We start from the raw sequence: 23021 nt of genomic DNA, 5'->3' as shown, positions 1-23021 counted from the left end.
ACAATAGGTCCCAGCCTGACATGATCTGACCAAATCATGTCCTTATCCACCCACACCACACCCACATCGTCATATGGTCAAAATTAGAATAAGAACTGTCCTGTGAACACCTGTTTATGCCTAGCTTGTGGTCCTGGCATCACAGGTTCCCCCACAATAAACACTGTAATGGGGTCAATTGATATTTTGCAACATTTTACTGCTAATCCTCAGTGTTTTGTGTTCTAAAATCTGCAATACTGCATGACCACTTTCTTTTATGCTAATGTAATGTGGTGGGTGCTAGGGCCAGGAAGTGCTGTGACATGTGGTGCAGGAGGGGGATACGTCTTAGTGCAAAATGAAGCTAGAGGGTAACAAATATAATATGTTTAATAACTAACTTGCTGTAATTTTTTCACATAGGGTTCATTTGCGTGCAAGTAATATCTGACTGCACTCACTGTACAGTATATACAGCACAGCACGTACATCTTCACATACTATTTTAATGGCTACTCTATTTTCCGTGTACTGTGTATGTGGTTATCACCGTCAAATCACAAAGCATGCACTGTGCACTTAGATGCTCAGATCTGAGCAAGCCTTTCATGTAATTTACTTCAACCAACTATGAATGGTTTCCTCAGATCCAAAACCACTTAAAATAGTTTGTCAAGAAATGAAAGATACACCCATATGTTTCCTTCTAGCTAGGATGCACCAACTCCAACACTCTGCTTTGGACTCTGCTAAAGACTCAAAGGGTAATTTAAGCATAGCTCCCAGCTGTTATAATTTAGGTAGAATAGTCTTTATTCTGAAGGGACCATCTCAATATCTTGGGCCTTGACCCGACTAATGGAAATTTTGAGAGGTATGTGTGCAGCATCGAAGCATTACTTGGACTCATGACAATGGGCCTGATTCAGACCCACTCGCGAGCGGCTGTCCGCTCGCAAGTGGGTCGATGTTATGGACTGAGCATGCGCACGACGGAGGGAGCTCCGTCGTGCGCATGCGCCAGACGCGACGAGCGAAGGAAAGTCCTTCGCTCGTTGTGTCCGATCAAAGGGGGCGTGCTGTCAATGTTGATTGACAGCACGCCCCCTTTGGTGGGCGTGCCGGGGGCGTGCCTCCCTGACGGGGGCGTTCCCACGGGAACGCCTCCCGTCAGAAGCCGGCCCACTGACATCACTAGTGATGTCAGTGGGAGTGATTTTGGCTCTGATAGAGCCAAAATCACTCCGGAGCTTGCGGTTGAAAACCTCAACCGCAGGCTCCGGCTCGCAAATTCGATGGTCGCGATGGTCTCGACCATCGCGACCATCACAATGCACGCTCGTATAGCCTGTGGGTGGTGACCCACAGCTATACGAGCATCCAGGAGGACACTCCATGAAAATGGAGCCCGGCCCTCATTCAGAGCGTGCGCTCTGCTCAGAGCGTCCGGCTCTGAATGAGGGCCAATGTTCCTATTAGGGGAGGCAAGGGCATCGAAAGGGGAGGTGGGAGCAGATACTAATTACCCAGGCCCTGGCTTTTTGAAGGACCCTGGCGGGACCCCGGTCCGCCGCTGCCTCCCATCCCTCTTACCTGTCAACAGCCTCTCTCCCCAACACAGCACTCGCTACTATGTGCTGGTTTGGAGTGGGGTTATGGAGGCTGCTGCCGCTGATCAGCAGCAGCAGGCTCCTCTGCCAGAGGGGCTCACAGCACCCTCTTGTTCAGCGTGCGATTAGGCCATGCCCCCAGCATCCGAAAATGTGATTATGTGATCAATGTGGGTTTATTTTAATTTTCCAACATAGTAAAAGAATACAAAAGAATGAAGCGATGAGGGAGGATCCCTGAGGTGTTGTTCTGTTATAGATAAACCAAGCACACCAAACCTGTATTTATTTATAGGTATTATTATGTAGGTATGCAAATATTTTCTCAGAATTAGAAAAAACAAAGTATACTGCGCTTAGCACTATAAATATACAATATGTGGATATAAAATATATAGAAGGTTTGCTATCTGTTAATAAACAGGAGGCTTATAATAGATTGTGAAATTTAATACATATATAGCAAATATATCAACACTTAACATATACAAATGAAATAAAACAATAGAGAATCAAGCTATAAATACAAAAATATAAAAATTATATAGAAGTGGATTGCAATCATAGATAAATGGCAGTGAAGCTTGAGATGTTTAAGATACTAATGTATCTATAATGAACGAGAGTCCAAGATATAATGTTTCTAATGTAGCATTTCAGCAACACTTCCACTGATAATTTAAACGCAGGTGTTTGTTGGCAGAAAGACTGCTGAGAACAAATTCTCAGTACTGGCATCCCAGTGTGAGAGTGGTGACCGCAATAATAAATGCTTAGTTTGTAGGCAATAGATTGAATGCACCTGATATAGCATGTCCACGCTATTTATCCGTCCTGGCTCTGCTTGTGCCTGGCTATGTAGAGCCGCTGCCAGAAGAATTACAGGTTGCCGTGAGCGAAGTGAGAGGCGAGTTGTATGCGGTGGGCGGTCAGATGATCCAGAGACTCGCTGGAAATCGCTGGAAGGTTGCATTGGAGTACACAGTCAGGAATGGTGTAAGGGGACCTCGTCTGCCTGGATGACGTCAACGCATTTCGTCCCGTCAATCACCGGGACTTTCTCAAGACTGCTGGTCGTTTAGACATCTATCATCGGGCAAACATGTTGTACAACCTGACGATAACGTCAGGTTCAGCATATCTGCAGATGATTGATGTGCCTACACTGAGCGACTGCTCGTTCAGTGTAGGCACATCACAGACTGACAAACGACTGCACGATTACAAAGTCGTAATCGTGCAGTTGTTTTCATGTCTTTAAATGGATGGGCACCTTAACTCAGGAGCTGCTGGCGGGATGGGAGATCTTGGCGTTTCCAATGTCTGGCAATTAAACACAGCAGCATAAAGGATCTAAACAGAAAATGTATCAATGTGTTCAAACCTTCCAGTAGGCAAACAAGGAGAAAAGACCAGGAGATTTAAGCTGTACAGGCCAGTTTCACATCTGCCGCTTTTGACCGGGCGGCAAAAAAGCCGCCCGTTTTTTTCCAGGGTGTGAAAAAAGTATAAACAGTGAAGCAGTTGGATCCTTTCACACGGCCCAGGCACGGCACGGTTGCCGTGTAACAGCCGGGAGTATCCACTGAGCAGGATGGCTGCTGTGCCGTGCCCATGCCATCCCTGCACGCCAGTGGTGTATAGGAAACAATGTTTCCTTTCACACACACTGGCTTGTGCCGGCCGGGCTTGTGCAGTAGCAGCTTCTGCTGCGCATGCCCAATAGATAAAAAAAAAAATACATTAAAAGCGGCTCAAAGCCGCTGCTTGTGAAAGGCACTGAGGGCCTGATTCAGAGCCACTCGTAAGCGGCCGCTCGTTCGCTCCGAGCGATGTTCGCACATCTGCACATGCGTATGGGTTGTAATGCGCATGCGCCAACCAGTCATTGCGGTCGGAAATCGTGCGCTCGCAAAACAGCGAGGGCCTGCTAATTTGAGTGAGAGAATGAGGCGTTTGTGGGTGGTAACAGGGGAAGGTGCTTGAAAAGGGGAGTGGAGATCCGAACGCAGGCATGCCAAACGGTCAAAACGGGCGTTTAATGGGTGTGCATAATTAACAAAGCAGCGTCATCGACCACGTCACTTGGTTGTCTTTTAGCCTGAACTGCTCGCAGTGATTGCGGGAAGTAAAATCTACCACAAGCACTGCGAGCAGTTCAGACGCCTTTCGATGTACTCGATTAATCTAATAAATAGTGGAGATGACGTATGATGCGAACGGCCAGGGGGCGTCTTTACAAAATAGCGAGCGCATGTTTCGTTCACTCGCTCAGACATAGAGGCATCAACAGACCGCAAAGAGCGAGCACTCCATTTAAATAGCCGGCCCCTTTTTCTGAACGACCATTCGCAAATAGCTTCCGGCTCTGAATCAGGCCCTGAGTGCCTGAAAAAACTTGTCAAGCTACCGCCTGTTTCTTGCCCGTCCGGTCAAAACCGGCAGGTGTGTAAGTGGTCATACACACGGTACGCTCTGTACCACCAACGACTTGAAAGATATCTTTCAAAGATATAATTCAAAGCTCTTTCAAAGATATCTTTCAGTGAAGTCATACTGCCACTTCTCTGAACAGGCAAAGTTGGCAATATCGTGCAAGTTGGCCTGCATGTACGAACGCTAATAGATATCGTTATCGTTCATGCGGGAACACGCATCGTTGGTCGTTCCCTGCATAAAAATTAATGATATAAACGATATATCGTTGAACGATATTGTTATCATTCATAGATATCGTACTGGTCTGAGACAGAGCCATACATTCTTTTCAGCCTAGTAGGTACCAGGTACCACCTATAATAGATTTTGTAGGAGTTCTCCTTCATCATATAGGAAAGGATACAGGATTTTGAAACCCTTTCTCTTACTGTAGACCAAGGGCCTGATTCAGACCCGCTCGCTTGATGCGGCCGCTCACTCCCAGCGTATGGAAATTCAGCTAAGTGACGTCAAGGTATGCGCTCGCACAGCAAGATATAAGCACGCCCACTATGTCTTGGCGAGCGATCACTTTGTGTTTCGAGATGCCCACAAGCCTGTCTTTAGCCGCCCACTAGTGTGCGTCATCTCCAGGAAGTATATACAACCATCGGTACACCGGGAACCATTGGATCAGACCGCAGCGCCTGCGGTTGACTGTACCCTACCGCAAGCACTGTGAGCAGTTCAGTGTAAAAAACAACCAGGTGACGTGTACTATGACGCTGCCTGTTAATTTTGCACGCCTCTGAAATGGTGTTGAAACACACTGGCACGCCTGCGTCCGCAACTCCACTCCCCCGTTACTACTGCCCTGCCCCTGTTACCACCCACAAATGGCCTCTCCTGTCACTCATTCCACTGGGCTGTCTTGGCAGGGCGAGCGAGCACATTCCAATCGCTCGTACTAGTTTGTGCACGCGCACTGCGAACTACACGCATGCGCACATTAGCGAACATCGTCTGCAATGAGCAGCCGCTTGCTAGTGAGTGGGTGTGTATCAGGTCCCAAGTGTACTAATCTAAAGGACTCCACACATCCGCTTCCCACTTAAGCACATGGCTCTGGAAAGCAGTATATTTTGGTGTCAAGTATAAGTTATAGAGAACAGATATAATACCCTTCATGAGGTGATTATAGATACCGATGTTCTCAAGGGAGGGCAAGGGTCTGTTGGTGAGGTGATTGGGAATCTTCACTGTCTCATTAGGAGATTTGAAAACGGGATAATAGTTCATACCTTACATTGTCCTGTACGGTATCCAGAAAGGCCCAACGATTGATGGGCTGATAAAGGATGTACAGGTTACAGTGTTACATCCTTCATCAACTATGATGAAGAGATCTTAAGTCTAAAAAATACAAGGGGCTAGATTTGCTAACTAGGTGGTTTGGACCCTGAAATGTAAAACAGCAATAATATGTAATGCAAAACACGCCTGACTTTGCATATCATATTATTGGCGGTTAAATTTTGGGGTCAAAACTCATAAGAATCAGGAGCATACAAAAGGCGCCGCTTAGTAAATCTAGCCCAAGGTGTTAACCAGTTTTATATACTTAGTCCGGAGTCTTCCCTTGGTGTTAAGAGTTTTTATGATTGTATGTGAATTGGAAGATCAGAATTGCACTGCCTTCTTGCCCCACACAGGTGCTTACCACTCAATCACTGCTGGTCACTGTATTCACTTCAGGCCTCACTAAATGGTGAGCAACTTTTTGAATTTTACTTTGATCAGTTATCACAATCATAGCAAAACATACCAGTAACATTTAGGCCACTCCCATATCCTTTTAATGAGAAAATACGTTTTATCTGGCATGCGCAGAATGATTTTGCGCATTTTGCTCTAGGCAAGCTAACTTAAGTTCAACTCAGCATCAACCTCATTGTGTTGACAATATATCCTGTTAGCAGAGCTCATCTACTGAGTAAAGAAAGACAAAGGCCACGTCTCAAAGATGTCTCCTCTAAAATATATTGCCCTGATTCTTGAGAATGTAACGTCATGCCATGTTTAATTTAAAGCTCACCAGTGTAAGAAATATGGAAGCTCTCATTATCATGTTAATAAATGAAAATATGCAAAGAAAAATGTCTTAAAGGAACAATAGCCCACAGCCATATGTTTTACTTGATATTTAAAAAATAAATCAAGAATTTTTTATTTTTATTTTAAGTGACTCATTCAGATAAAGAATTACAGAATAACTTGTGCACCTATATATGGTGCATTCCAACTGCAATACCTGTATAGTGACAAGCTGCAGTGTTAGTAAAATAATATTCTAATGCTGTGAGTTTCACACTTGTCACCAGGTGGCACCAGTAACTGTGCCAGAAAAACCAAGCCAGGCTTTGAGCTGATAAGTATATGTGAATACTCAGGCATCTTATTCAGCCTGTGTGTTATAAGAGATGTTACTATGGGAACATAACTATGAATAATTGCTACTTGCCAGCATACTGGTGAGAGAAACGGCATTGCGACTCAAATTAGCCTCAAAAGTGAAGGGATGCTGCATCCAGTTACACCACAAGGTGGCAGCAGAACTAGTGTATTACACTAATAGTAACAGGTTTACTTGTTTAATTTGTTGTGCAACTCTCCTCTTGGGGGCAATTTAAAGTCTCCACACTCTTGAAGGAGACTAAGGGGCATATTCAATTTGAAGCGAAAAGTCCGTTGCTGGACTTTTCGCCGTCATCGGAGGTTTTGTCGTCAAAAAGTTATCGCGCTTATCCCCGTATTCAATTCCAAATCGTCGAAAACGAAATCGGCGAAAAGTCCTGTCATTTTTGGGGGAATCAGCCTGACACCGCCCAAAAGATGCTCTGACATGGGGGTTCACTATGGGTATCCCTGAATAGCCCTGCAAAAGGTATTTGGGGTCTCTGAATGGTCTCAATAGGTGCTATTTAGTGTCTATGGGATAGTGGTGAATAGCATTTAGACACTTTTTGGGGGGAAAATAAGTAGTCCCATCAAATTTAGGGTACCTGAAAATGGGTGCAGGCATACTTTTAATTGGCTAAAGTGAACTTGTAAAAATCGTGAAAAATCCACCTGTTGCAAGCACCTGCAATCAAAAAAACACCTGGGGCATACTTGGGCCCCCCCGAGTCTATTTAGCTAGTTTAAAAGTTTGTCCCCAGACTTTTTTTTTTTCACCCCCAAACTGAAAGTACCTTTTTTGGGGTGTCCTGTGGTACTTTTTATTTTTTTTTACACAGAATAGCTTTGGGGGCCTGTCCAAGGGGTGCAGGGTGGTTTTTGGAAGTCTGCACCCCAAAACCCCAATTCTGCACTTGTTCTTGTACACCTATTCAGTGGTGATACTTTTTCGCTGGTACCAATGCATAGACTTTTCGCACCAGTGAAAAGTCGGGAAAATTTAATACGGGGATAAGTCAAACCTGCGAAAATTACGTCATCGGCGATAAAGTATTGCCGATAATGGCTTTTTGCAGCCTAATTGAATATGACTCTAAGAGGTCTATTTATTAAGCAGTGAAAAGCGTGGAGAACTGTACCAGTGGAGAAGTTGCCGATAGCAACCAATCAGCTTTGAAGTAGCATTTATCAAGTACAGTCTATAAAATAATAGGTAGGAGCTGATTGGTTGCTGTGGGCAACTTCTCCACTGGTCCCCTTCTCCATGCTTTTCACTGCTTGATAAATAGACCCCTAGGTGCCATATTTAACATCATTTACATAGTGTTAGATGCAGATCTTATAAGTTGAAGAGTTGTCCATGCAAAAACCTTATTGGGCCCTTGCAGGAGAGGCTCCAATGAATTAGAAGACCACTGAATACATATAATGGGCCAAGATATGTGATAAAACATATTTTCAGCATTTGGAAAGTATTAAGTAGAATTGGGTTCAGTTTATTTGCCGGGACTAAATAACCTACTGTATAGTTTGCACAATGTCGGGTCTCATCTGCTTCTGGAATCACCACTATGTCCGCTATGTTAATCAGAGTTTGCCCCCTCTAATATGTTGTTTAACCACTTGTCTGGCGTGGTTGCATAAAATGCATCCATGCCATGCTGGGCTTCCTCTGACATGATCGCATCTGATGTGACCAGCCAGAAACGCCCACTTGGCGGCTGCTGGAAGATAAATCTTCTAGCAGTCACCAGTCTAAGAAGGGCCTCCCGACCCCTGTGCACCTACTGCTCCTCTTCCTGTATGTGCCAATGACTGCCAGTGGTCATGCAGCCTGGCGGCACCCCCCATCCAGCGGCTGCAGAGAGGAGCAGCCTCCAGTGAAGAGTAATGAAATCAACACAATGCTCCAGTATTTACCAAGCAGCTGCAGAGAGGAGCAGACTCCAGTGAAGAGTAATGAAATCAGCACGCTGCTCCAGTATTTACCCAGCAGCTGTAGAGAGGAGCAGCCTCCAGTGAAGAGTAATGAAATCAACACAATGCTCCAGTATTTACCCAGCAGCTGCAGAGAGGAGCAGACTCCAGTGAAGAGTAATGAAATCAGCACGCTGCTCCAGTATTTACCCAGCAGCTGTAGAGAAGAGCAGCCGCCAGTGAAGAGAAATGAAATCAGCATGCTGCTCCAGTATTTACCCAGCAGCTGTAGAGAGGAGCAGACTCCAGTGAAGAGTAATGAAATCAGCATGCTGCTCCAGTATTTACCCAGCAGCTGTAGAGAGGAGCAGACTCCAGTGAAGAGTAATGAAATCAGCACGCTCCAGTATTTACCCAGCAGCTGTAGAGAGGAGCAGCCGCCAGTGTAGAGTAATGAAATCAGCACGCTGCTCCAGTATTTACCCAGCAGCTGTAGAGAGGAGCAGACTCCAGTGAAGAGTAATGAAATCAGCACGCTGCTCCAGTATTTACCCAGCAGCTGTAGAGAGGAGCAGCCGCCAATGAAGAGTAATGAAATCAGCACGCTGCTCCAGTATTTACCCAGCAACTGTAGAGAGGAGCAGCCGCCAGTGAAGAGTAATGAAATCAGCACGCTGCTCCAGTATTTACCCAGCAGCTGTAGAGAGGAGCAGACTCCAGTGAAGAGTAATGAAATCAGCACGCTGTCACAGTATTAACCCAGCAGCTGTAGAGAGGAGCAGCCGCCAGTGAAGAGTAATGAAATCAGCACGCTGTCACAGTATTTACCCAGCAACTGTAGAGAGGAGCAGCCGCCAATGAAGAGTAATGAAATCAGCACGCTGCTCCAGTATTTACCCAGCAGCTGTAGAGAGGAGCAGACTACAGTGAAGAGTAATGAAATCAGCACGCTGCTCCAGTATTTACCCAGCAGCTGTAGAGAGGAGCAGCCGCCAGTGAAGAGTAATGAAATCAGCACGCTGTCACAGTATATACCCAGCAGCTGTAGAGAGGAGCAGCCGCCAGTGAAGAGTAATGAAATCAGCACGCTGTCACAGTATTTACCCAGCAACTGTAGAGAGGAGCAGCCGCCAGTGAAGAGTAATGAAATCAGCACGCTGCTCCAGTATTTACCCAGCAGCTGCAGAGAGGAGCAGCCGCCAGTGAAGAGTAATGAAATCAGCACGCTGCTCCAGTATTTACCCAGCAGCTGTAGAGAGGAGCAGACTACAGTGAAGAGTAATGAAATCAGCACGCTGCTCCAGTATTTACCCAGCAGCTGCAGAGAGGAGCAGCCGCCAGTGAAGAGTAATGAAATCAACACGCTCCAGTATTTACCCAGCAGCTGTAGAGAGGAGCAGACTCCAGTGAAGAGTAATGAAATCAGCACGCTGTCACAGTATTTACCCAGCAGATGTAGAGAGGAGCAGACTCCAGTGAAGAGTAATGAAATCAGCACGCTGTCACAGTATTTACCCAGCAACTGTAGAGAGGAGCAGACTCCAGTGAAGAGTAATGAAATCAGCACGCTGCTCCAGTATTTACCCAGCAGCTGTAGAGAGGAGCAGACTCCAGTGAAGAGTAATGAAATCAGCACGCTGTCACAGTATTTACCCAGCAGATGTAGAGAGGAGCAGACTCCAGTGAAGAGTAATGAAATCAGCACGCTGTCACAGTATTTACTCAGCAGCAGTAGAGAGGAGCAGACTCCAGTGAAGAGTAATGAAATCAGCACGCTGTCACAGTATTTACCCAGCAGCTGTAGAGAGGAGCAGACTCCAGTGAACAGTAATGAAATCAGCACGCTGCTCCAGTATTTACTCAGCAGCTGTAGAGAGGAGCAGCCGCCAGTGAAGAGTAATGAAATCAGCACGCTGCTCCAGTATTTACCCAGCAGCTGTAGAGAGGAGCAGCCACCAGTGAAGAGTAATGAAATCAGCACGCTGCTTCAGTATTTACCCAGCAGCTGTAGAGAAGAGCAGCCGCCAGTGAAGAGTAATGAATTCAGCATGCTGTCACAGTATTTACCCAGCAGCTGTAGAGAGGAGCAGCCGCCAGTGTAGAGTAATGAAATCAGCACGCTGCTCCAGTATTTACCCTGCAGCTGTAGAGAGGAGCAGCCGCCAGTGAAGAGTAATGAAATCAGCACGCTGTCACAGTATTTACCCAGCAGCTGTAGAGAGGAGCAGCCGCCAGTGTAGAGTAATGAAATCAGCATGCTGTCACAGTATTTACCCAGCAGCTGTAGAGAGGAGCAGCCGCCAGTGTAGAGTAATGAAATCAGCACGCTGCTCCAGTATTTACCCAGCAGCTGTAGAGAGGAGCAGCCGCCAGTGTAGAGTAATGAAATCAGCATGCTGTCACAGTATTTACCCTCAGCTGTAGAGAGGAGCAGCCGCCAGTGAAGAGTAATGAAATCAGCATGCTGTCACAGTATTTACCCAGCAGCTGTAGAGAGGAGCAGCCGCCAGTGTAGAGTAATGAAATCAGCACGCTGCTCCAGTATTTACCCTGCAGCTGTAGAGAGGAGCAGCCGCCAGTGAAGAGTAATGAAATCAGCACGCTGTCACAGTATTTACCCAGCAGCTGTAGAGAGGAGCAGAAGCCAGTGTAGAGTAATGAAATCAGCACTCTGCTCCAGTATTTACCCAGCAGCTGTAGAGAGGAGCAGCCGCCAGTGAAGAGTAATGAAATCAGCACGCTGTCACAGTATTTACCCAGCAGCTGTAGAGAGGAGCAGCCGCCAGTGTAGAGTAATGAAATCAGCACGCTGCTCCAGTATTTACCCAGCAGCTGTAGAGAGTAGCAAGCCGCCAGTGAAGAGTAATGAAATCAGCACGCTGCTCCAGTATATACCCAGCAGCTGTAGAGAGGAGCAGCCGCCAGTGTAGAGTAATGAAATCAGCACGTTGCTCCAGTATTTACTCAGCAGCTGTAGAGAGGAGCAGCCGCCAGTGAAGAGTAATGAAATCAGCACGCTGTCACAGTATTTACCCAGCAGCTGTAGAGAGGAGCAGCCGCCAGTGAAGAGTAATGAAATCAGCACGCTGTCACAGTATTTACCCAGCAGCTGTAGAGAGGAGCAGCCGCCAGTGAAGAGTAATGAAATCAGCACGCTGCTCCAGTATTTACCCAGCAGCTGTAGAGAGGAGCAGCCGCCAGTGAAGAGTAATGAAATCAGCATGCTGTCACAGTATTTACCCAGCAGCTGTAGAGAGGAGCAGCCGCCAGTGAAGAGTAATGAAATCAGCACGCTGTCACAGTATTTACCCAGCAGCTGTAGAGAGGAGCAGCCGCCAGTGAAGAGTTATGAAATCAGCACGCTGCTCCAGTATTTACCCAGCAGCTGTAGAGAGGAGCAGCCGCCAGTGAAGAGTAATGAAATCAGCACGCTGCTCCAGTATTTACTCAGCAGCTGTAGAGAGGAGCAGCCGCCAGTGAAGAGTAATGAAATCAGCACGCTGCTCCAGTATTTACCCAGCAGCTGTAGAGAGGAGCAGCCGCCAGTGAAGAGTAATGAAATCAGCACGCTGCTCCAGTATTTACCCAGCAGCTGTAGAGACGAGCAGCCACCAGTGTAGAGTAATGAAATCAGCACGCTGCTCCAGTATTTACCCAGCAGCTGTAGAGAGGAGCAGCCGCCCGTGTAGAGTAATGAAATCAGCATGCTGTCACAGTATTTACCCAGCAGCTGTAGAGAGGAGCAGCCGCCAGTGTAGAGTAATGAAATCAGCACGCTGCTCCAGTATTTACCCAGCAGCTGTAGAGAGTAGCAGCCGCCAGTGAAGAGTAATGAAATCAGCACGCTGTCACAGTATTTACCCAGCAGCGGTAGAGAGGAGTAGCCGCCAGTGAAGAGAAATGAAATCAGCATGCTGTCACAGTATTTACCCAGCAGCTGTAGAGAGGAGCAGCCGCCAGTGTAGAGTAATGAAATCAGCACGCTGCTCCAGTATTTACCCTGCAGCTGTAGAGAGGAGCAGCCGCCAGTGAAGAGTAATGAAATCAGCACGCTGTCACAGTATTTACCCAGCAGCTGTAGAGAGGAGCAGAAGCCAGTGTAGAGTAATGAAATCAGCACGCTGCTCCAGTATTTACCCAGCAGCTGTAGAGAGGAGCAGCCGCCAGTGAAGAGTAATGAAATCAGCACGCTGTCACAGTATTTACCCAGCAGCTGTAGAGAGGAGCAGCCGCCAGTGTAGAGTAATGAAATCAGCACGCTGCTCCAGTATTTACCCAGCAGCTGTAGAGAGTAGCAAGCCGCCAGTGAAGAGTAATGAAATCAGCACGCTGCTCCAGTATATACCCAGCAGCTGTAGAGAGGAGCAGCCGCCAGTGTAGAGTAATGAAATCAGCACGTTGCTCCAGTATTTACTCAGCAGCTGTAGAGAGGAGCAGCCGCCAGTGAAGAGTAATGAAATCAGCACGCTGTCACAGTATTTACCCAGCAGCTGTAGAGAGGAGCAGCCGCCAGTGAAGAGTAATGAAATCAGCACGCTGTCACAGTATTTACCCAGCAGCTGTAGAGAGGAGCAGCCGCCAGTGAAGAGTAATGAAATCAGCACGCTGCTCCAGTATTTACCCAGCAGCTGTAGAGAGGAGCAGCCGCCAGTGAAGAGTAATGAAATCAGCATGCTGTCACAGTATTTACCCAGCAGCTGCAGAGAGGAGCAGCCGCCAGTGAAGAGTAATGAAATGAGCACGCTGTCACAGTATTTACCCAGCAGCTGTAGAGAGGAGCAGCCGCCAGTGTAGAGTAATGAAATCAGCACGCTGCTCCAGTATTTACCCAGCAGCTGTAGAGAGGAGCAGACTCCAGTGAAGAGTAATGAAATCAGCACGCTGCTCCAGTATTTACCCAGCAGCTGTAGAGAGGAGCAGACTCCAGTGAAGAGTAATGAAATCAGCACGCTGTCCCAGTATTTACCTGGCAGCGGTAGAGAGGAGCAGCCGCCAATGAAGAGTAATGAAATCAGCACGCTGCTCCAGTATTTACCCAGCAGCTGTAGAGAGGAGCAGCCGCCAGTGAAGAGTAATGAAATCAGCACGCTGCTCCAGTATTTACTCAGCAGCTGTAGAGAGGAGCAGCCGCCAGTGAAGAGTAATGAAATCAGCACGCTGTCACAGTATTTACCCAGCAGCTGCAGAGAGGAGCAGCCGCCAGTGAAGAGTAATGAAATCAGCACGCTGTCACAGTATTTACCCAGCAGCTGCAGAGAGGAGCAGCCGCCAGTGAAGAGTAATGAAATGAGCACGCTGTCACAGTATTTACCCAGCAGCTGTAGAGAGGAGCAGCCGCCAGTGTAGAGTAATGAAATCAGCACGCTGTCACAGTATTTACCCAGCAGCTGTAGAGAGGAGCAGCCGCCAGTGAAGAGTAATGAAATCAGCACGCTGCTCCAGTATTTACCCAGCAGCTGTAGAGAGGAGCAGACTCCAGTGAAGAGTAATGAAATCAGCACGCTGTCCCAGTATTTACCTGGCAGCGGTAGAGAGGAGCAGCCGCCAATGAAGAGTAATGAAATCAGCACGCTGCTCCAGTATTTACCCAGCAGCTGTAGAGAGGAGCAGCCGCCAGTGAAGAGTAATGAAATCAGCACGCTGTCACAGTATTTACCCAGCAGCTGTAGAGAGGAGCCACCGCTGGGGGAAATGTATTCAAAGCAGTGCCCTAGTGTCTCTACGTCACCAGAAACTTGTGATAGGGAGCAGAGTGGGAAATTGGTGGAAAATTGGGCTTAATATATAAGATACATGGTTAATAATTTGGGATTGTCATGAAAGATAGTGAACAATGTAACTCTGAATCCTACCTCAGGAAATAATTCAGTGTCTTAGATACAGAAAATGCATAGTTCCTGTTTATTTGATAGGCTGTATTTAAATGGGAATCTCCTCAGCCCACTAATGGCTAAGTTGTTACAAGTAATATCCATATATTGTGGTATGTTTATGATCTGAAGAGCATGAAACACTCCATAGTAAAATGTGACAGAGTACTAATGTAGAATATCTGTAGCAATGTACTTACTGCTGTATAAGTATCCGCACCAGGTTAGTGTGACCACAGGTGGCTGCCGCATGGAGAGGAGTCCAGAGCTCATTGTCTGTGACATTAACATTAGCACCGTGTGATAATAGCAACTTCAGAAGATCTTCATAGTTATCAATGCAGCACTGAGGGGACAGGGCGATAGGAAAGACCATGTGATACAGGAAAGACAGTGACTGAGAGAGAACAGAATTCCAGGCATACATATGACACAGTCAGAAAGACCCATAAATAAATCTACATATTGTCTACAAGATAAAAATGATAGACACCACTTATACTATAGACTTAACACATTAACAATACATATTTTTCCTCCACTGAATGCTTTAAGGAATAAGGAACACAAGTTTAAGGAATAAGCAACACAGGTTTTACTTAGAGCAACGGTTCTCAACCTGGGATACAAGTCCCTCCAGGGGTACTTGCTGTCATGTTCAGGGGTACACAGAAAAATAACTGCTGGGGGTAGCATCTAGGTGCCATAGGGATCTGTACCCACATACACAGTAAAGGTGGCTACACATTAGACGATATGTCGAGTCCACATTTTGGCACATGTGTACCCACTATGTCGGCCTTTGCACGCTCCCGCGAGGTCGTTCATCGCATCGACAGATCTGCAGTACATGCTCGTCAATCTGTCAATGTGATGAACGACGCCAGGCAGGTGAATGGAGCCGGTGCCCGACATATCGTGCGGTCGGCCCCCGGATCATGTAATGTGTACCGGCCGCCAGATATTTTGACCCGTTGGGCATCTCTTCACTGTGTACACACATTGTTAAGTGTGTACCCAGCTTTAGACCTTGATAACAGGCAGGAGAATACAGAGATATGTGTGCTATAATTTTATTGTCACTTTTAAAATGTTTCCTAAGTTTTAATATGTCAGCAATGTACAGTATATGTATAATCCATTCCACTCCTGTGTCATTTTTTATTTTTAATCTTGTTTATATTTATTGCTTTTTATATAGTGGCGCCTAAATATTTTATCTATTGTAATTATATTCAGTGCACATGTTTTGTTTAGCACATGTTAGGGGCTCAGATAATGCAAATAGGATGCCAGGGGGTCCCCAGCTGGTAAATGATTGATAATCACCAACTTAGGGCCAAATGTAATAATCTGTAACTTGCAAGACTCGGCGCAATTGTAGCATGATAGTCACTAGCTTTAACGCAGAAAAACAGGTTTTGCTTTTAAACCATACATGCCTACCATCCGCGGGAGGCTAGCGATTTTTCGGGTAACCCCCCGCACCCCCGGAAGGGTAGGCATTTCTCCCAAATTCTACCCACTTCCTAGTGAAGTGGGCAGAATGAGGAGAATTCCCGCAGCAATTGCGGGTCTCCGTGTAGGGGGCTGGGCTTATTGACGTGATTCTACATGAATCACGTCATTTGGCCCTGCCCCTATGTAAATTCTAGCCAATCACGGCAATTTTACCATGAAGGGCGGGGCTTAATGGCAGGAATCATCAGGCCCCGCCCCCATCGCCACCCTCCTGCTTCTCTTACCTGGGCTTCTCCCGGGAAGAGATATTAAAAGGTAGGCAAATATGTTTTAAACTAATTGCAGCTTTAAATCTAAATGACGATCTCACCAGGATCACGACGGCTTTTGCAAAACATGGCACTTAGTGTAAGAGGGCCCTTACCTGAAAATAAGTTGGAGCCCTAACATTCAGCTTGAATTAGATGTCAATTAAAAATGTAATAAAGTCACTGATTTAAACACGATATTTAGGTGAAATAATCTTATATCCAGGTGGGTGTGCCATTTTCTGGTACACTAAAACATTGTAGAAAATGATTGACACCTGTTTAACAAGATTATATGGAGAAAACAGCAGGTAAGCAGAGCAGTAAGTGGTATTTAGTTTGTAATAAATATAGGCCTAAAACTGTCAACTATGAAATTAACCAATGTGCTTCCACAAATATGAAGTTTTTATTGAGGTCCTTCAGTAGCTGTTTTCCCACCCTGTGCAACATTATTAGCTGGAGGATACAGGATCAGACAGACAAACAGTGGGTGGCACACAATGCCTTCCTTGATGCTGAGATCTATGTGGGGAGCTAGGAATGTGCCCGCTCTGAAGTTTTTTCCCATTGCACAGGCTGGCATCGGATTTGATTAACCCAGTGGTTCCCAAACTTTCTTGAATCATGGCACCCTAGAGAATAAGTATTTTGTATCATGGCACCCCGAGATCAAAAGTGTCTTAATGAGAAATTCAGCATAAATTATTAAATGAAGTAAATTGTGATTACATGTCATCCTTAGGTTCAGGTATGTGGTGGTGGGCTGCACTTCTGTTTGTCCATATATTTTATGTTTAGCATTTGGCAACCACCAGCACTGGCTTTGCCTACACATGGACTACAAATAGTTTGATTTGGTCTTGCACCACCACCTCATGGCACTTCTGCAAGTGCCCTGCGGCATTCCAGAGTGCACCGGCCCCCAGTTTGGGAACCACTGGTTTACCCTTCAGCTACCCAAGTACTGGAGCATATAAAGTACCTTAATGAACACTTTGTCCATGCAGGTTAATGCTCCTCTAAGCAAAGGATTAATAAGAGAAGTGGTTGACAGGTGTCAGTTGAGCAGCATATATGTCACCATACCTGATGCAGAGCTGTCAAGCCATCTTCATTACTGAGGTTGGGGTCCACATTACTCTGAAGTAAAGAGAGGACTGCAGAAGAGATAGAAATGGAATCATTAGAGCATGTCACAAAAACATAGCCGCATCTATACAAAGGAGTGACCCATAGCAATCAGCACTGACCAGTGTAGTCCAAGGTAGATTAATGACAGTGTGTGACTGGTTGCTATGGGATATTGCACTGTGTAATTTTATACAGATGTTATTAATAAACCAGCAACTATTTGCAGAGGCAAGACCGTCTTTGACTGACCATTACATTTTACACCCAGTGAGTCCCAGGTCTTAGCGGGCTCATGTAGCGAGATTAAGACAAGGTAGAGAACATGAGTTTGTTTCTGTTCAAGCATTATATGTCTACACTGTATATGTAATTGTGCATATAGACTCTGAGGCGGTCATGTACAAGCACAGCCTATGTGCACTGCAATATATCTTGGCTTTGCGCCAGTTCTGTGTATGCTTCCCCTGGTTTGATATGTAGTTGGCAGTTCGACAGTTAAAATGTTACCACTCAGCAGTGCCAACTTTACAGCTTCAAACATAATGATTTACAATTACCACCATATGTCTAGAAATGTGCGTCTCCAGGAGAGGTCCAAATATAAGACACAAAAAGAATTGAAATAATAGTCTGGGCTTAGACGCAAGCTCTGAGCTACTGCAAAATCCTGGGATGAAAAAGGCCATGCAACCCCCAGCACATTCACATCATGTAATGTCCCTAATAACACACATTTTCTACTCAGTATTTCTTATTTCAATAATCCTGCTCTGCAAAACAAAGTGCACCAATGTTTTGCAAACCCACGCACCTGAAGTGGAAATCTAGGTGTACTTATACAGATCGAGGTCTATGGTGGCGCCATAGATGGATTTTCACTTCATAAATGGTCTCTTGAATGAGAGTTTTTCATAAAATATACTATTTCCAGCTCTATATATACGACTGCATTTACTGGAGTAATACCATAGTCCGTCATAAATCCCATTGTATATTTACCTTTTTTTTTTTTTTATAAATCAACCACACTCTCATTGCACTTCAGAGATCCTATGTTGTACTTGTATAATTGCAATTGCAGAAATATCAATTAAATTCTAGGTCACCAGTTACACATTGATCGAATCCTGCTTTATTTAATACCCCATTCAATTAAAGGTTATGATTGATTGTCGAGACAGCAGCTTCTTGTAGAGCAGTAGTCGTTTTCTGAGAGGTCACCCAGGGTTTCCCAGCCTCTGGGCTATAAGATGTCTCATGTATGCTCATTGTTCTTATTGTATTGATTATTAAATTATATATTATTATAACTATATAATATTTGTACAGATGTTATAATGTCCTTTTTCTACATATTATAGTTTTTCCTAACCTGTAACCAACAGTGACGTGCGGTGAGGTCATTGGCTGGGGAGGCACACATGTATAAAAACACACTTTTTATATCAAAACTCTGGAGCATGAAAGGGAGTATGATAAGGGGGAAGGAGTAAGACAGGGGAGGCTCAGCCTCCCCTGACTCCCCTGACTGCACGTCCCTGGTAACCAAGCATGACCACGTTGCAAAGCATATGGTAGTGGCACCTGGAGAATTCCCACCTTAATGGGCCATGTGTTTTCTTGAAAGAACATAATGCATAAAAATAGTGAAAAGTGCAAGTTGTCAAAAATATCAGCAATGCCCATGTCTCCTGGAAGTATCCCCACCCCCTGTGTTTGACTATGATGGCGACTCTAGAGAACAAGATGGGTGCGCCGAGAGGGGGGGGTCGGGTACAGATTACCGGGGCCCGGGCTTCCTGAGGGGCCCGGCGGGGGCCCGGGTCCGGCGCCGCTCCCCCTCCCTCACAGCAGCCCAGCACACAGCATGTGCTGAGCTGCAGTGGCGATTGCTTGTGGCTGCTGAGCAGCAGCCAGAGCAGTCTCCTATGCCTGCGGGGGGGGGCGATCACACTGATCGCGCCCCCCCTGCCTTTGAGCAGGACTGAGGGGGCCCAGAGCGCCGCCCTCCCCAGCGGCGCTGCAAATCTGGCCACGCCTCCCGTGATTAGGCCATGCCCCCTATTACCCGGGCCCGCCGCAGCTCTCAGCGGGCCTGTGTGTGATGCGTTTTGGAGCAGTCATGAATAGTTATTTCGGCACTTGTTTTACTACTATTTCAATGCAAAGAGCAAGTGCAAGACCAATATGGCAGCTGTGCTTGTCTCACTGACATGAACCAATATGGCAATGACTACAAACTTGAAGATGCTGATATGCAGCACACATGTTGGCAGACCTTGAATCTAATGCAGTCAGGTCATTCTTCTCAATCATGGATATAATAGTAAAGCTGTTTTTTTCAGAGTAGATTTCCAATTTTGCTGTACCTTCATCCATGTAGCCCTTCATTCAGGTCCTGTCACCATGTCATTCTCTACACTGAACATCTGGTCTTCTGTACCTGACACTTTGGAGTGGAGAAAGCTCACAAAACCTGTAGACTGGCAGCTAAATGGTGGCTACAGTTGTCTGTAATGCAATAAGCGGTAATGCTCTATTATGCTTTATTACTAGCAGTGGAATATTCGGACTGTAGACTTTTATGGTACATTTAAATTTTGGGGTTTAGTAGTCCTGTACTTAAAGACACTTCCCGTCTGCATTTCATTTATTTTAACCCTTCTGACAAAGAAAATTAAATTTCACCAATTTGCAATCACTACATCACATCTAGCAATCTAAGGAGGTTGTAACCTTCCAATCCAGCACACTACAGAATGAGGTAACGGTTCTCAACAATTGCTAAACACTTTTCAGCTACTGTAGGTTATAACTTGTTATGTCTTGTTTTTTCCCTGCAGGCTGGTCCTCACACATTCCTGGAGGTAGAGGAGATCATTCTTTGGCCTATAATTTCAATGGGACATCATTTGCACCTAAATTAAAATAGGGATCATTTTTAGGAGTTCAATAATTTTATAAAAACATTATGTACAATAATGGTGTGTAATAAAGACAGTATGGATATTTTCAGACATAAATGCAACTGGAACAAGAATAATTTATTGAGTAAAACTGCAAAGTACGAATGAATGAAGTGTGTTGTTCCAGGGCAGAACTATAAACCCTGCATTGGGTACAGAGGTTACAGGGTACAGAGAGGAACAGCATCACTGCCTGCACCATTTACCGTCTCAGCGTAAGCGAAGGCCCTATTGTAAGCTCAAAAGGGGAGAGAGGTGACATTTTAATATTTGCAGTACAGTATGTACATTTTCAGCCCCCAGCACTCCGACCAATGTAGGCAAATAATTATTTTCAAGGGATATTTCCAAATACTGTAGTCACGCATATACCTGTATTCCCACAGTGATTTTGGCATCACCCTCCTCATTAAATTATTTAGCTGTGCTCCTTCTAGTGATCGTAGGAGGAGGCACATAAGCACACGTATGACATTATCTACTTTTGCCTGTTTTTCAGTTTCTGTATACAGGATTCCAAGTAAAAGATCAGATCTCTATATAACTGTACTTTACTGTATTGCAATTAGTAATTTACGTACATTTTTTTTTATTTACAGTGAACATAATAATAATAACAATAATTAATACTCAAGTGCCAACGCTGATTATTGTTTATTTTTCCGATGGCTTTCCATGCACACTTTACATTAGCATATAGGTTGTACCAGCCCTACCAGTATTTATGACCATGGGATTTTCACAGTGTCTTCCCTAATGCAGTATTTTTACAATGTTATGTTTGTTCCTCATTTGTAGATAATAAACTAGTAGATAACCTAATTACTTCATACTTCCTCTCCACAGTTGATTTTTTGGGAGAGGCTAATAGGATCACCCTGGGACAATAACCTAGCATCTGTTTACAAGATCATTAACCCTCAGGACTTCTAACCAATGAAATGTGAGTTCCAGAATCATGAAATCCTCACACTGTTTGTAGAGGGAGAGCGTCTGAGCTCTCTATTTCTCTAACACAAGAATCTAGTACTAAGCTCTCTCAAACTCGCCTGCTCCGGTTCCTAACAACTCTGCATAACAAGCCTCATCAAGGTTTATTGGTTCAAAAATAGTCAGGTGTCCTTGTGCTTCCTTTACCCTTTCCTTGCCATGCTGTGGAAAGTGACGTGTTACATATGAGAGTGACCCATCCCACTCACCTTTGTATTACACAGGCCTTGAAAGCCGCATCATGACTTTTTTACAATTCATCAAAAGCTTATTAATTCAGCAATTAAGCTATCAAGATCTCACAATGTTCAGTGGACTAACACACACGCAGACAACCAGGGTTAACAGAGGTTATGACGCATATGCCTAAGGAGCCTAGTAATTATCAGAAATTTTAGGTTATCAACCTTTTTTATTTGGCTATATCCATTCTATGATTTATAGCTCAGGATTATTCTATTATTCTCCCTGTGCAACTCCTAGAATGACCATGGAACAACAAACAATCCTTTTTCTCTTATGAATCACATTTGGTATATAGCCAGCATGGAAAAGATTACCTACTACCTACATGATGGCCCTCTCAAATTTGAACTTGTTTGGGGCTGCTGGCTCTTGATAGAGAGCCATGGCTCACCTCCCTCCTCTGGTTTGGTGCTTTCTTTGGGTGTACACAGGTCTTAATCTGACTGTCGGCCTTGCCGACCTCGGGTCCTCCACACCGATTTATGTGCCTTGGTGCCTAGTAAGACTTACTTCATCACTACTCTTTTGAATTTTTGTGATGTGTATTGTTTGATATGCACCTGTATTTTCACCCCTCTTTTCCTCCCTCCTCTACCCCCACCCTATGTCTTTGGTTTTCATGTTTGTATACACTATTTCACAAAAGTTAATAAAAACTGCGGAAACATTTGTGATATATAACTGCGGAAAGATTTGTGATCTGTAATCTGTATTTTTTTATGCAGATTTCTATTGTTTTCCTTTAAAAGATAAAGAGTTTAAAAAAAAAAAATAATAAATAATAACTTTCAAGATGTTAAGTGGAATCGGGCACTACAGACAGATGAAGAAAATCAGATGTTTTTGTGGCTGCAATAATATAGTAGTTTCGCCTTTGCACTTATTAAATACCTAACTAGGCGATTATAATTTAACATCATTTTCATTTTTATGACATACTTAACATTGTTTTTGTGACATCTCAAGATGCGTCCAGCTGTAAAACATCAGCCTTTTCCACCAGACATGTGTTAGGTGTAAAATATTGTATACTTGATAGCAGTGGCGTAAGTTCATCTCAGATGCCCGGAGGCAAGTTATAATTTGGTGCCCTCCCCATCACAGACGCTGACACTGTAATGTAGCAATTTACATGCAGACAGGCTATAGATAGACAAAGGCAGCAGCTGATGGTCTGACATGGAGCTCTCCACTAGTGTATGGCGGCTTCTCAGGTGATGGTACACTCCGAGTACATAGTTACAGCCCTAAGTGGGGTGAATATGTTGTGGACAATGGAGGAGGTGCTCCTTCAGAGCTGGAGCCCAGCGGCAGGTGCCTCCATTGTCTCCCATAGTTTTGCCCCTGCTTGATAGCATTAAGATGTGACCTGACAGTGTTAGTAGTAAATACTATTTTCAAACTACTCTACTACACAATATAATAATGTAACAAAGCATCATGTATATGTGTGAGAATATTATTAATAAATGTAATGTGTTAAGATGTGTCCATGTCTGGCAGTGTGGCAATCATGTGAACATGCTCTCACTGTACTTGGCCTCCACTTTCCCCACTTTCCACTCCAGCCAAATGTATTTTTGATGTGCATGAATAGTATAGAAGTTTGTGCTTTACAAAAAAAATACAGATGTAGAGCCAACTCTAATGCTGGGTACACAC

The 23021-nt window shown here is 44.9% G+C and overlaps 1 protein-coding gene and 1 long non-coding RNA gene across 2 annotated transcripts in view; one reads left to right on the top strand and one right to left on the bottom strand.

The window, feature by feature from the left end:
- LOC148514906 (uncharacterized) overlaps nucleotides 1–20148 on the top strand; it is a 54900-nt gene extending 34752 nt beyond the window's left edge. The window contains exon 3 of the long non-coding RNA XR_015879435.1: nucleotides 20001–20148. This is a non-coding gene — a long non-coding RNA (uncharacterized LOC148514906). The remainder of the gene's footprint in view (nucleotides 1–20000) is intronic.
- The window catches only part of PPP1R16B (protein phosphatase 1 regulatory subunit 16B), a 73529-nt gene that overhangs the window by 31879 nt on the left and 18629 nt on the right, over nucleotides 1–23021 (bottom strand). Inside the window, exons 3-4 of the mRNA XM_088480622.1 lie at nucleotides 17113–17183; nucleotides 14455–14600 (exon numbers count right to left, since the gene is read on the bottom strand). Coding sequence (XP_088336748.1) covers nucleotides 14455–14600; nucleotides 17113–17183 — 217 coding nt within the window. The remainder of the gene's footprint in view (nucleotides 1–14454; nucleotides 14601–17112; nucleotides 17184–23021) is intronic.

This window comes from Taudactylus pleione, unplaced genomic scaffold (assembly GCF_031769625.1).
Source record: "Taudactylus pleione unplaced genomic scaffold, aTauple2 ptg000256l, whole genome shotgun sequence".
Taxonomy (NCBI): domain Eukaryota; kingdom Metazoa; phylum Chordata; class Amphibia; order Anura; family Myobatrachidae; genus Taudactylus; species Taudactylus pleione.
This window is presented reverse-complemented; position numbering and strand designations above follow the sequence as displayed.